The 13,739-nt window shown below is 43.4% G+C and overlaps 1 protein-coding gene across 1 annotated transcript; it reads right to left on the reverse strand.

Moving 5' to 3' along the window:
• Positions 1-1,335: 1,335 nt before the first annotated feature.
• Positions 1,336-4,845, reverse strand: LOC311248311 (protein phosphatase 1 regulatory subunit 3E). Its single transcript, XM_084339215.1, has 2 exons — positions 4,207-4,845; positions 1,336-3,874 (listed from the first exon to the last, which is right to left on the reverse strand). Exons 1-2 carry the CDS (start codon positions 4,834-4,836, stop codon positions 3,500-3,502), a joined length of 1,005 nt encoding a protein of 334 aa, XP_084195341.1. The 5' UTR covers positions 4,837-4,845; the 3' UTR covers positions 1,336-3,499.
• Between the last annotated feature and the right edge of the window lie 8,894 nt (positions 4,846-13,739).

Raw genomic sequence — 13,739 nt, forward strand, 5'->3', positions numbered from 1 at the left:
CGTTCCTTACACCTTCGAAGGTTGACATGAACCCAACGTGTTTATTTTGGGGCCGTGAGCCTCTTTGGGCCATGTGTGCCGTTCCTTATCAAACTAGGGCTGTACCCAATGTCATATATAGATTTTTTATTCAAAGCTTCTATTGAAGTTTTCGAATGAAGCTTCGAATGTCTGTCGTCCTATTTTAAGACGTAATCAATAACGTTTTTTTTTTTTTTTTTTTTAAATCCTCAATTTTTTTTCAATTAGTATTTTTTATTAAATCTACTTTCTTTAATGAATATAACTCGTCAGTTTCGTCAACATAAATAATCCAATCAGGGCACGGTTGGTACGAAAGTGATGGTGACGTCTTGATGGAGCGCCGAGCGGATGCAGATAGACTACAGCATTTATGATAAATGTTTTATAAAAAAAAATTATGATGAGCCATATACTATAATAGTATAACACTATAATATTAGTGTAGCCTAATCTTTATCTGCAACTGTGAAGAAAAACCCCATTGGTTTAAACCGAATGAATAGACACACGTAAAAAAAATTGAAATTCCAATGTCCATGAATTATTCGGTACAGCCCTATATCAAACAATTCATTTATCCGTCTATACGTAAACCCACGGCGTACAGTAGTAAGGCAGTGGAAACTCCCACTAGTGCCTCCAGGGGGTGCTAATATAGCTTCATTTTGTTTGCCATTCCTTCATTTTCGAATGGTTGGAACGTACATGATTGTTTTTTACGGAAAGATTTCTTCTCTGCCTCCAGTATAGGATAAAGCAATCATTTACAACCACTTTCACTCTTTTTCAAATAACATGTCTGATCAACAAAACTATGACCAAATTATTGCCATTCCATCTTCGAACTCTTACGGTATAACATCAATTGAGAATATATTTTTTTAAGTGTGCTTATAAGTACTTTTTGTGTACGGGGTTGAGATTTTGGGTAACTTCACGTGATCATCGACGACCAAACTTCACACCTTATTATAACCACTTATGTCTTGCAACCCTGCTTTTGAAATGCTTTGAAATGTACACAACGGAGAACGGCCTCGGGAAAACGTTCAAATGTGTGACGGAAACACATGTACATGTACACACACACACACACACGTCTATACAGTGAATGTTGATGCGGAATAGAACGCACATTGTGCCGACAAACCCTCATATTTAGACCAGAAACCCCTCCCCTGTTCATCTTTAGCACACTGTACTCTGAGCACGCACTGTCTACTCTACCCTAACCCTAACCCTAACCCTAACCCTAACCCTAACCCTAACCCTCGGCCGTGAGTCAGAGACTGAGCATGTGTAAGGGCCTCCCTTTGGGTCGAGGTGATGGTCTGGTGACCTCCGACCCTCTGGAACTACAACCTCGCTCTTCTAGATCAGCGCAAAACTTTTGTTTTCTAAAATGAAGGAATTATGCCCACAGAACTTGATCACCTCAGGGTGAGATCACACAAGCAAGCAAACTGTTGAAAATAAATACATTCCCATATACATGCTTAACAACTGCACTCGATTAATTCAACCATGACGTGCAAACGTGTTTTGTATACGCTTTGCTACGTGAATCCATTGGACGATCACACACTATTGACGACACCCTTGCCCCCCGTGTCATCGTGGGCGGTGTCAACGTTCCACTGGATTAAGCAGAAACTGTTACATAAGTCCTACAATGTTACAGTCCGAGCATTCAATCATCCCTTTTATATTGTCAGAGTCCCGCTGTGGGCGACTGAGAGAAAGGTGGAAAGCGTATTTACAGACAAAGACAATGCATGTCACTGAAATGAACTTCTGAATGGATAAACAACTTTTGAGTTTTAAAAAACGGCATACAATTACACTTCCCCCTTTGGATCGATAGAAAGTATCTGTTTCATATTGTTCAACCTGAAGAAAAGAAAGAACCTGCATTTATTGGAGGTTTGTGAGGTCCACACTAGAAGTGATCTGAGGTAAATGTATTCTTGCAAACAGTATTTCACATCCGTAGCGAAAGGACAATCTACTTTAAGGTGTTAATTCAGAACAAATTGTTCCATTGTACTATATGTACAGAATGAGTGGACCGTTGTAAAGGCCAGCTTCATGATGGGATAGGCTATGGGTTTCATGAAATGGAAAATGTTTTTTTTTATTCTGCAGGGAAGATTTAGAAGAAACAGGTAACCCCATATTTGGGTTAGATATTAAGCAATAATGTTTTACTTTGAGACTAATCTCTTTTCACTGTTGGCTTTGGCACAATGTTTCATTCATATTCGTCCACAATACTGTAGCATTTACAGTATGTATAATGTGTAGACATAATAGGTCCACAAAACGTATTCTATAGAGCTAATGAGGAATAGCTTGGGCTCATATGACTGGTTTGATACCCTATAGTGATACTGAACACGTCTAGTGTTGGGAACATCGTGTACCAAATGCATGAGCAATGACAAATATACTTTTGTAGCATCCAATTCCTGTTGGGGGGAAGATGCAGCCTGTCAAATCTTTAACTTAAATTAACTGTGACATGTTTTCTCTTTATCAATTGGGTAAGAAGACAGCTTGCCTGCACTGCTCTGCTCCCCCGCCCTGCAGGGGGTTCAGGGGAGGAATAATGAATGGATGCATGTGGTACCGGCCCGCGTGGAGCCAGCCATGCCTGCTGACGGAGTGGAAACCAATCCACCATGTTCAGCGCCGATCTAAAAAAATAAAATATGGCCGTAGACATTTGGATTGATGTGATCAACGGGGCCATTCCAATCCAAATTCCAAAGAGGAACAGTGATGCGCAAAGGATGGTGGGGGGGGGGGGGGGGGGGGGTATCCGTGGCACGTGTCTCGTGTGTTACGTAAGAGCGTGCGTGCCCGGAGACTGGGCCCTGATATCAAGGATCTCACAACAGTCTCGTCTCGCGTCCCTAAACCGCGGGCACCTGTCGTGGGTTTCTTTCAATCTGTCAAATCTGCCGATCAATGGTAAATGGTGCATTTATATATAACAGCATTTCATCCAAAGCGCTTTATAATTTTCTGTTCCTCATATTCACACATTCACTCACACATTCATTCACACACCAACGGTGGAGGCGACCATGCAAAGGTGCCGACCTGCTCATCGGGAGCAGTGAGGGCTCGAGTGTCTCGCTCGGGGACACTTCCACACGCTGCCCGCGGGAGGAGGAGGAGCGGGAATCGAACCGGGAACCTTCTGATCCGCAAACGACCGCTCTATACCCCCTGAGCCACTGTCGCAGGCAGCAGAGCCAATAGTGTTGGAGAGAGAACGCATTTTCAGACAATGTCACAGATGACACGTGTGCAGCTGAAAACCGGCAGTAAAAAAAATCACGATTAACAAGCTATCGATTCCCGGGGGTCGATTATTATTAGCGCCCAATTACGCACTGCACAGCACCAATGATATACCCGGCACACGGCGTGCCCGTTGGAAGTGCCAAACCCCACCGGCGCCGTCACGCTAGATGAAGTGGATCCAGCCGTTCTCCCACTCCCGCGGCGAGGACATCTTGAATCTGTGGCGTCGCACCTTGTAGTTGCTGCCGTTGTTGTTGTCCCAGTACTCCGCGCCGCCCACACAGTACCTGATGGCGAACTGCAGCGTGCCGCCGCTGTCCAGGAAGGCGGGCGTGATGATCTTGAAGGAGAACTTGTCCGTGGCGCCGTCGTCGTCGCTGGAGGAGTCGGGCGTGACGTAGGCCGCCAGGCTGTCCATGTGCGTGATCCAGTTGTTGATGGAGTAGCGCAGGAAGACGCTCTTCTCGAACGCCAGGTTCAGGACGCGCACGAACCCGGAGAGGCTGCTCTCGTCCGACTCCACGGTCTCCAGCAGGACCTTCGATCCATGGATTGGGAAAACTCGAATTAACAGATTGCAGAATGGGTACAATTACAAATATATACAGTACGGCTCAATACACCGTCGGTTGTTGTTGTGTGATAGTAAAGGGTTAACCTTCTTCTGTCGTGTGGCAGTGAAAGGGTTAAACCTTCTGTGAATTGTCGCAGTGAAAGGGTTATTAATAATAAGGGGATGCAGACCAGAGAAAGACTTTCGTCTTGTTTACATCAGGGTCCCCCATGTTCACTTCATCATAACACACACGACACACACGATATAATGACAGATGTAAAGATGACATAGATGTATGATATATTTAAACATACCTTCACGTCCCTCACCCTCTGCGTGAAGCCGGGCAGCGTGCACGGGTTGGTGAACTGCAGCTCCATGAACACGGAGTTGGTGTGATGTGCGTGTGCGGCCCGCGGGAACTCCGTGTCCAAACAGCGGTCCAGGCGCAGCGCGTCTTTGGGGAACTTGGCCAGAACGCGCTCCGGCACCTCCGGCATGTCGGCGTCGTCGAAGTGCTTCACGGAGATGAGCTCCAGGCCCAGCGCGTCGGCGAAGCGCACCCTCTTCTGGCTGGTCGGGCTGCGGGAGCGGGAGATCTCCAGCCGGGCGCGCTCCGTGGGGGTCGGCAGGGACTTGCACCTGCGGCGGAGGGTCGTCGGACTCTGCGGCGTCGGAGGCTTCAGGGACGCCTGCTCCCGGTCCCGGCCTCTCGGCCTCGTCTCGTCCGCCACCATCACCAGCGGGACCGGGGCGCACTCCACGGGCTCGTCGTCGTCATCCTCACACGCAGCACCGTCGAAGTCCTCCTCCCCGTCGTCCAGCCTCGCGTGGGCCTCGGCCAGGCTCCCGAACAGACCCGCGATGCAGCTGTAGTTCCGCGGGAGGCAGTGCTTGGGAGGCAGCATGGCGGCGGGAGGACGCACCACGGACGCGGTTTCCATCAAGTGGGAGAGTCGCCGTCAAGGCTTCAGCACCGGAGCGGGTCGTGATGATGGAGAGGAGCGGGCGGTGCGTCACAGGGGGGGGGGGGGGGGGGAGCCGTCAGGAGGGGGGGGGGGGAGCCGTCAGGAGGGGGGGGGGGGTCCCGGGGTCCCACGGCGCGTCACGGCGCGCCTCTCTGCCGCTCTGGACCAATAAGCTGCGCGCGTACAAAGAACCGCCACTCCTCCTTCCCCCGCAGACCAGCAGCTAGTTCCATGTTCATTCACAAGTTACAGGAATTCAATTAGCTTGAGCGAATAAAACGGGATTCCCTTGTTGTTGTATTTATTATATATTATATTACCAGCTGCCAGCTGTCACGGTTCCATCACAAGGGGCAGAGCTTCACACGACATGTACAGTCTCCTCCCCATCATGTATATATTCTCTGTTAGGATCTCTGGGTAACAGTACTGTATATTTGCATATCGTATATGTCGCAAATGTAACAGTAGGCTACTGTATACCTGTATGTCATGTATGTCCCTATGTCATAAATGTCATGATGTCATGAATTGAAAATGAATCAGTCATTCATTCTTCATTCTTCATTAATTCATGCTGCTGTGTGTCTGTGCGCGTGCCTCGCCGCTGCCAGGGGGGCACTACGTGACTGTCTGCACGTCCCGGGTCCCGACTCCCGGGTCCACTCCCGTGACCAAAACACAAGGTCCCCTTTTCTAGAATGCGATCATTCATTGCAAATGACTTCCGTTTTAGTTGCATCCTGTTTCAGAAAAGGAACCCCAATATAGAATTCACTATGAATTGAAAATGGGGGACCCTGATCATGTAAACAAGACGAAAGTCTTTCTCTGGTCTGCATCCCCTTAACAATTGTATGTATTGAGCCGTACTGTACTGTACCCATTCTGCAATCTGTTAATAAAGTTTTCATTCATTCATTCATAGAATAGAATAGAATATATATAATTCAGCACCACAGATCGCTCACAATAAACAGATATCCAGTCGAAAATAGGAATACATAGTAAAATATATGATAACATGCACAGGGTTTTCAATGCTGTTGCAAATGGCAAGGTGGGAATATTCTATTATATTCACTTCAATGCGTTTATTATGATAATGCGAATGTTTGACTTGTCATCACCCTGGTGGTAAACATGGAACATTGTTGCTCAGCTGATAGAGTTGTGCCCTTCCTTCCTGATGGCTTGTCGTACAGAACTTGTAAGTCGCTTTGGATAAAAGCGTCAGCTAAATGACTAAATGTATGTAAATGTAAATGGATCACTTGTCCTATTATTATTATTATTATTATTATTATTATTATTATTATTATTATTATTATTATTATTATTATTATTATTATTATCATCACACAGCTATAGCACACTCCGTTCTTTTCTTTTCAAAAATGGTATTTACAACAAAGAGGTACAACAACCATCATCATACAATAACAATACAAAAGCAACGTTGTTGTGGAGATGTGGAGTTTACCAAGAACGACCAGATGCTGAATTATAGTTAATATTGCTCTTCATCCCACAAATATTACATCAAATACATGGATATGTATACATTAGTACCCATTTCTCCATTTATACAGTTTTGCACGTCTCTCCAAAGGACATTCGAAAGATCACACTGAAAATAACCTCATTATTAAATACCATTTCTCTAACTGAATTGCAAAAAACACAGGTATAAGCTTCTATCCCCAGGCCATCAGGCTGCTCAACGAACAATAAACACTATGCAACAACCATCAAATGCACACAGCACACACCCACACACACACTCACTTAAAACAAACAACTCACTGCAGCACCCACTCTCCACACTTTAGATCACACAAACACACTTTATATTTATTGGTAAAGAATTTGCACTACAACTCGTACACCTACTGTAAATTGTACCTAAATTGTACCTCATCCCATTTCTGCTTTGCACTATATAGTATTGTATATAGTACACTGCATAGTATATTGTATGGTAACTCAGTTACTTCTATTCTGCATCGAACATTGTATATGTCTATACTGAACACTGTGACCTCTATTTTTACTTCTATTTTACATGCTATACTATTTTATTTCATACTTATCTTGTCTAGCACAGTCTCTGGAGCGTAACAGTAAGAAGCATTTTGTATAAAAGTATGACAACTATTAAAGAAACTTGAAACTTGAAACTATAGTGTCTATAACACTTTAACAAGGTAAATACGATCTTGAAGGATTCTTCTTTCACTTAGTATTCATTTAGTATTTATTTATAACACAGCCATCTCTTTTCCCCACTGTAAATAATCACCCATGATGATTTTGATAGAACACCAAACATCATTTTTACTTCTATTTTCTTTTCTATTTTTACTTCTATTTTACATGCTATACTATTTTATTTCATACTTATCTTGTCTAACAGCGAAACAGTAAGAAGCATTTTGTATAAAAGTATTCTGTACTTCTGTATGACAACTATTAAAGAAACTTGAAACTTGAATTCCTCTCACTCACTCTCTTTACGCAGAGCGGTCTCACGTCTCTACGCCTGTGCGTCATCGCAGCGTGCGTGACGTCCAGCGCTCTGCGTGGGAGAATGTGCGCGCGCAGCCCCTCATCACGCTTTCAGCAACTACGTCATCACATCTATTCTGGTGCGGCCTCTAGCGGGTTGCCATGACGACGGCATTCAGTGTCCGCTCTGGTTCAACAACAATCCTGTGGGTTTTTTTTCTGTCGTAGTTGCAATTATTATCATCATTATTATTATTATTGAATATAACACGGACACTGTACTATACTGCCTCAAAAGAACAGAATGAACTCAACAACACGGTGAGTGGAGTGAGCAACACGGCAACATCTATAATATCACTGTTAATCACCTTTGTCTGTGTCGGAATGCAATTAGTTTAACATTAATAACGTTGCATTTTACATTACGATTGACAATTGTTTTATTTAATGTCCTTGTAGATGTGAAAGTTAGCTGTACTTATTTCGGAATGACAACAACCGTCATAAAAGAATCTGACCAGACGCGGGGGGCCAGCGGTCCAGCGGTGGTGGAGAACGACGCGGTATGTTGGAGCCTCAGGTTCTGTTGTGTTTGTCACTTGTTATTATAAAGTATAGGCTACAGCCATGTACATTACAGTGAAATGTTGGGTTGAAGAAAAACAGACATTTAAAAAAACACCGTCAAAATCATATAAGAACAGTGGTACTGTCAGTTAAGTAAACATAGTGGGTGATTGAGAAGATGGGTATGTGTGATTGGTGAACTTAGATATTTAATATATTTGTATGTTGTATTGTTGTACTTTAAGTGAACATATATGCCTTGAAACATGATTGAGTAGATGGGTATGTGTGATTGGTGAACTTAGATATTTAATATATTTGTATGTTGTATTGTTGTACTTTAAGTGAACATATATGCCTTGAAACATGATTGAGTAGATGGGTATGTGCGATTGGTGAACTTAGATATTTTATTATATAATATGTGTATGTGTTATTGAGGTGTATTGTTTTATTGTATTGTATTGATTTGTGTGGACCAGTAATAAATAGTAGCCCATGCCTGTGGCAATGGCTAATGGGGATCCGAATAAACTAAACCAAACTAAACATGCTTGGTTCTGTTCTGTATACGAGCCCCAGTTGAGATGGTGCTTCATACAGTAAAAAAAGTAAAAAGAATAAAGTTCAAAACACTATACAAGAAAATATACAATCTTCAATACTAAAGTACACAACCTAAAGTACAAAATGCAAAACAACGAGGTGCAAAATGCAATTATTTGTTTTGCAATAATGAGGTATGGATGTAGTGCATAAATATTTTTTTAATAAATAGATTAAAATATGGTGTATATAGTGTTAATAAAAAGTGTTTAAAGTGTCTAAAGTGAATGTTAACCCTTTCACTGCCACACGACAGAAGGTTAGCCCTTTACTATCACACAACCGACGCGGAGCTAATGATGCTAATGATGGAGCATCGCCGTCGGTTGTGTGATAGTAAAGGGGCTAACCTTCTGTATTGTCACGGCTGTCACGGCCGTCGTGTGGCAGTGAAAGGGTTTAAAGGCGTGGCTGTTATGGATGTGTGTGTTCACCCGAGTGCAGATGGAGGCTGGGCTGCTGAGCGCGTGGGACTGGCTGGTGCTGATGCCGTGGAGGGGCCATGTGGAGGCCCTGCTGGACCTGGACCAGGACGCCGTCTCCAGGGACCAGGAGGAGCCCCCCCACGAGTATCACTGTCCCCCCCGCTGGGAGCAAGCTGTGAGTGTAGCCCGCTGCTGCGTAGTATACCTTTATCTCCTTCCTCTTCATTTGTGGATCATGTATTCTTTCACGGAATGTTTATTTATTATTCTGCCCCTTTTGTCCTCCGTGTTGGAAGAAGCAACAGCTGCTACTGTATGTGTTGATATATGAGAAATATGATGTATGGTGTAGTCGAATGACTGGATCTCGTAAACAAGTTGCAGTGGAACAGTAATATCACACGTTTCCATTCCATCCAGTCGATTATTAGGCATTTTCTTTTGAAAGTGGTTACCAATGAGGCGGCTGGGTGGCGCAGCGGACATTGCGCTCGTCACCAACGCAAGAGACACCGGGTTCGAATCCGGCTGTCGGCGTTGCCTCCGGCTTGGGGCCGGCCGTCATACTGACTCAATCGGCAGAGTCAGCGGGGAGGGAAGTCGAAGGGTGGTAGTCTGGTCGTTGTGAACAGTGACTCCTACAGGTCGGTCAGGGCGCCTGCACAGCAAAGTCAGGAAAATGGCGGGGGCAGCGTGAGCCTCCTACACGTTACTCCTCGCCAAATGAGAGTCCGCGCTGGCAGGTGAAAAGATGTGACAGGCTGCCTCCACGTGTATCGGAGGGGACACGTGATGCAAGGCTTCTATCCTCCCTACAACCGGCCAGTGGGGGGCATATGTGAGCAACGATCAGGACAGGGGAGGGGAGAATTGGCACGAGAGGTAAATTGGGATGGGGAGAAAAATCACAGAAAAGGGAGGAGAAAAAGTAAATAAAAAAAAAGTGGTTACCAATAGTTACAGGCGGCCATGTTGGAAGAAAGACATGCAAATGTTCTGTGGGGGAAAACCAGCACACAAGAGACGAGACATTTCAAAACAAAGGCCCGGTGATGTTGTGCTGATATGAATAAGCTTCCTTTTCATTTGTAAACAACAGTTTACCCACTCAAGCTCTAAATTAAATACATTACAGTAAGTAGTATCAGGTTTGATTTGATTAGATTGTTTGCGAAGGGACAGTGCAAGTTAATGAACTAAACTCCAACGCAATTACAACAATGTATTACAAAGAAAGCTTGTAAACAAGCCAGATTATCGCCGAGGCTGGTTTCCATCTGTTGTTAAGAGATGTCACCTGCCTGGAATCATAAAACATCCAAACAAATATTTGATTATAACAGCAATGACGGTAGTGCTAATACACATGTACAACAAATCACAATAACACTTTAATAATACATCATATAAAATAGTAAAAATACATAACAGTAATGAATTCACTGCTATCTTTACCAGCTGTCACCAGCCTTTTAAATCGCTGCTCAAAACGCACCTCTTTTCCCCCTGGCCTTTGACCAGAGTTAGCCTGCCACCTGTACACTACGTCCGCTGTTACTCTTGCAACTTGCTCTTGTTTTCTTAGTGTACTATACCTTTTTCTGTAATTTCAGTGTATTTTAGTTGTTACTGCATTTTATGTGTTTTTTTTTATTATCATGTCCTACCTGTAAAGCCCACCGGGTGGCTTTTAGTCGTTATGTAAACGTGCTACAATATAAATACCGCTGACTTGACTTGACACTGTGCTCACTGGGGGTCTCGTGTGTTGAAACGAGATGCTTCCAGCTGCAGCCGTTCAGACCAGCGCTTACAAGCCCCGCACATACAAGCCCCGCACATAGCAACCCCTCGCTTCCATTGGCTGATTTTGGTGACGTGATTTTGGGTCACGTTGCACGTTGCACTGCGGGATTGATTGATTGATTGATTGAAAACTTTATTAACAGATTGCCGTATGATTTGGGTCACGTTGCATTGCGGGATTGATTGATTGATTGATTCATTGATTCATTGATTGATTGATTGATTGATTGAAAACTTTATTAACAGATTGATTGATTGATTGAAAACTTTATTAACAGATTGCCGAATGGGTACACGTGACCACAGGCCCTGATTGATTGATTGAAAACTTTATTAACAGATTGTAGAATGGGTACACGTGACCTGACCGATTGATTGATTGATTGATTGATTGATTGATTGATTGATTGAAAACTTTATTAACAGATTGCAGAATGGGTACAGTGACCGATTGATTGATTGATTGATTGATTGATTGATTGATTTATTGATTGATTGATTGAAAACTTTATTAACAGATTGCAGAATGCAGTACAGCTCAATACACACAATTGTTAAGGGGATGCAGACCATGCAGTACTGTTACATTTGTGACATACAGTAAATATATACAAGGGGGAGGGAACTGTACATTTATGATGAATTGAAAATGGGGGACCCTGATGTAAACAAGACGGAAGTCTTTCTCTGGTCTGCATCCCCTTAACAATTGTGTGTATTGAGCTGTACTGCAGATATATTTCAATTGCCTTACTTATTTACATAAGTATTATAGGCCTACAGCAGTATTGTACAGACAGTCTGTGTGAAGTCTGTGTGGTTATCCAGCTGCACAAAGGCAGAGCAAGATGCTCTACAGAGGGTGGTGAAGGCGGCAGGCAGGATTGTCGGGACTCCTCTATCAAACATCACCTCCGTCTTCACCTCCCGCTGCCTCCACCGCTCCAAGTGTATCATCAAGGACCAGTCTCACCCAGCACATCACCTCTTTCAGCTCCTTCCCTCAGGGAGGAGATACCGGTCCATACATGCCAAGAGTTAAATATTTAAGAACAGCTTTTTCCCCCAAGCAGTCAGACTGTTAAACGCTCATTGACTGTCCCCTCACGTGCACCATGCACTTACCTGGACTTGATAATCACTGTTACCACTCATCATGCACTTTATTTAAAATATTCTGTTATGTACAGTGTTATATGTGTTTCATGTATGTATATATTGTACTACGGTCTGTGGGAGCTCCCCTGAAATTTCACTCACGGTCATATAAGAGTTTTAATGTAGAAGGTTTTATTAATGAAATGTTGGGTATAAACTGGGAGGAGGTATGTTGTGAGGATGACCCAGAGGTTGCACTGGACTTATTTATGTCAGAAACAAATCAGCCCCATGGATAGATAGTAGCTTTTAATGAATTTTAATGAATGAGAGAGACATACTGTAGCCAAAAAAGCATCAGTGTGTTCCAGTTCTGCAGATGACAGACAAAAGTACCGTTCCTTACGTGATCAAGTCACAAAGTTAAATAAGGTGAGAAAAAGGGAATATTTTAAACCATGGTTATATGATGTGAGAAATGATGGTAAAAATCTATGGAATGTTTTAAATCAAATTATGGGTAGAAAATCCAATGTCTGTACATGGTACATTAAAACTCTTATATGACCGTGAGTGAAATTTCAGGGGAGCTCCCACAGACCGTAGTACAATATATACATACATGAAACACATATAACACTGTACATAACAGAATATTTTAAATAAAGTGCATGATGAGTGGTAACAGTGATTATCAAGTCCAGGTAAGTGCATGGTGCACGTGAGGGGACAGTCAATGAGCGTTTAACAGTCTGACTGCTTGGGGGAAAAAGCTGTTCTTAAATATTTAACTCTTGGCATGTATGGACCGGTATCTCCTCCCTGAGGGAAGGAGCTGAAAGAGGTGATGTGCTGGGTGAGACTGGTCCTTGATGATACACTTGGAGCGGTGGAGGCAGCGGGAGGTGAAGACGGAGGTGATGTTTGATAGAGGAGTCCCGACAATCCTGCCTGCCGCCTTCACCACCCTCTGTAGAGCCTCTTGCTCTGCCTTTGTGCAGCTGGATAACCACACAGACTTCACACAGACTGTCTGTACAATACTGCTGTAGGCCTATAATACTTATGTAAATAAGTAAGGCAATTGAAATATATCTGCAGTACAGCTCAATACACACAATTGTTAAGGGGATGCAGACCAGAGAAAGACTTCCGTCTTGTTTACATCAGGGTCCCCCATTTTCAATTCATCATAAATGTACAGTTCCCTCCCCCTTGTATATATTTACTGTATGTCACAAATGTAACAGTACTGCATGGTCTGCATCCCCTTAACAATTGTGTGTATTGAGCTGTACTGCATTCTGCAATCTGTTAATAAAGTTTTCAATCAATAAATCAATCAATCAATCAATCAATCAATCAATCAATCGGTCACTGTACCCATTCTGCAATCTGTTAATAAAGTTTTCAATCAATCAATCAATCAATCAATCAATCAATCAATCGGTCAGGTCACGTGTACCCATTCTACAATCTGTTAATAAAGTTTTCAATCAATCAATCAGGGCCTGTGGTCACGTGTACCCATTCGGCAATCTGTTAATAAAGTTTTCAATCAATCAATCAATCTGTTAATAAAGTTTTCAATCAATCAATCAATCAATCAATCAATCAATCAATCAATCAATCCCGCAGTGCAACGTGACCCAAATCATACGGCAATCTGTTAATAAAGTTTTCAATCAATCAATCAATCAATCAATCCCGCAGTGCAACGTGACCCAAAATCACGTCACCAAAATCAGCCAATGGAAGCGAGGGGTTGCTATGTGCGGGGCTTGTATGTGCGGGGCTTGTAAGCGCTGGTCTGAACGGCTGCAGCTGGATACTATTGGTTGAAACAGGTGGAGGGCTGGGGCAGGG

The sequence above is a fragment of the Notolepis coatsorum genome, assembly GCF_963971535.1.
Source record: "Notolepis coatsorum genome assembly, contig: SCAFFOLD_98, whole genome shotgun sequence".
In the NCBI taxonomy this organism is placed as follows: domain Eukaryota; kingdom Metazoa; phylum Chordata; class Actinopteri; order Aulopiformes; family Paralepididae; genus Notolepis; species Notolepis coatsorum.

Bases quoted from the DNA above. Each gene is read 5' to 3' on its own strand.
- LOC311248311 (XM_084339215.1), bottom strand. From the start codon at position 4,836: ATGGAAACCGCGTCCGTGGTGCGTCCTCCCGCCGCCATGCTGCCTCCC. The intron at 3,875-4,206 runs GTATGTTTAAAT...CATGGATCGAAG, and splicing joins AGAGGGTGAGGGACGTGAAG to GTCCTGCTGGAGACCGTGGA.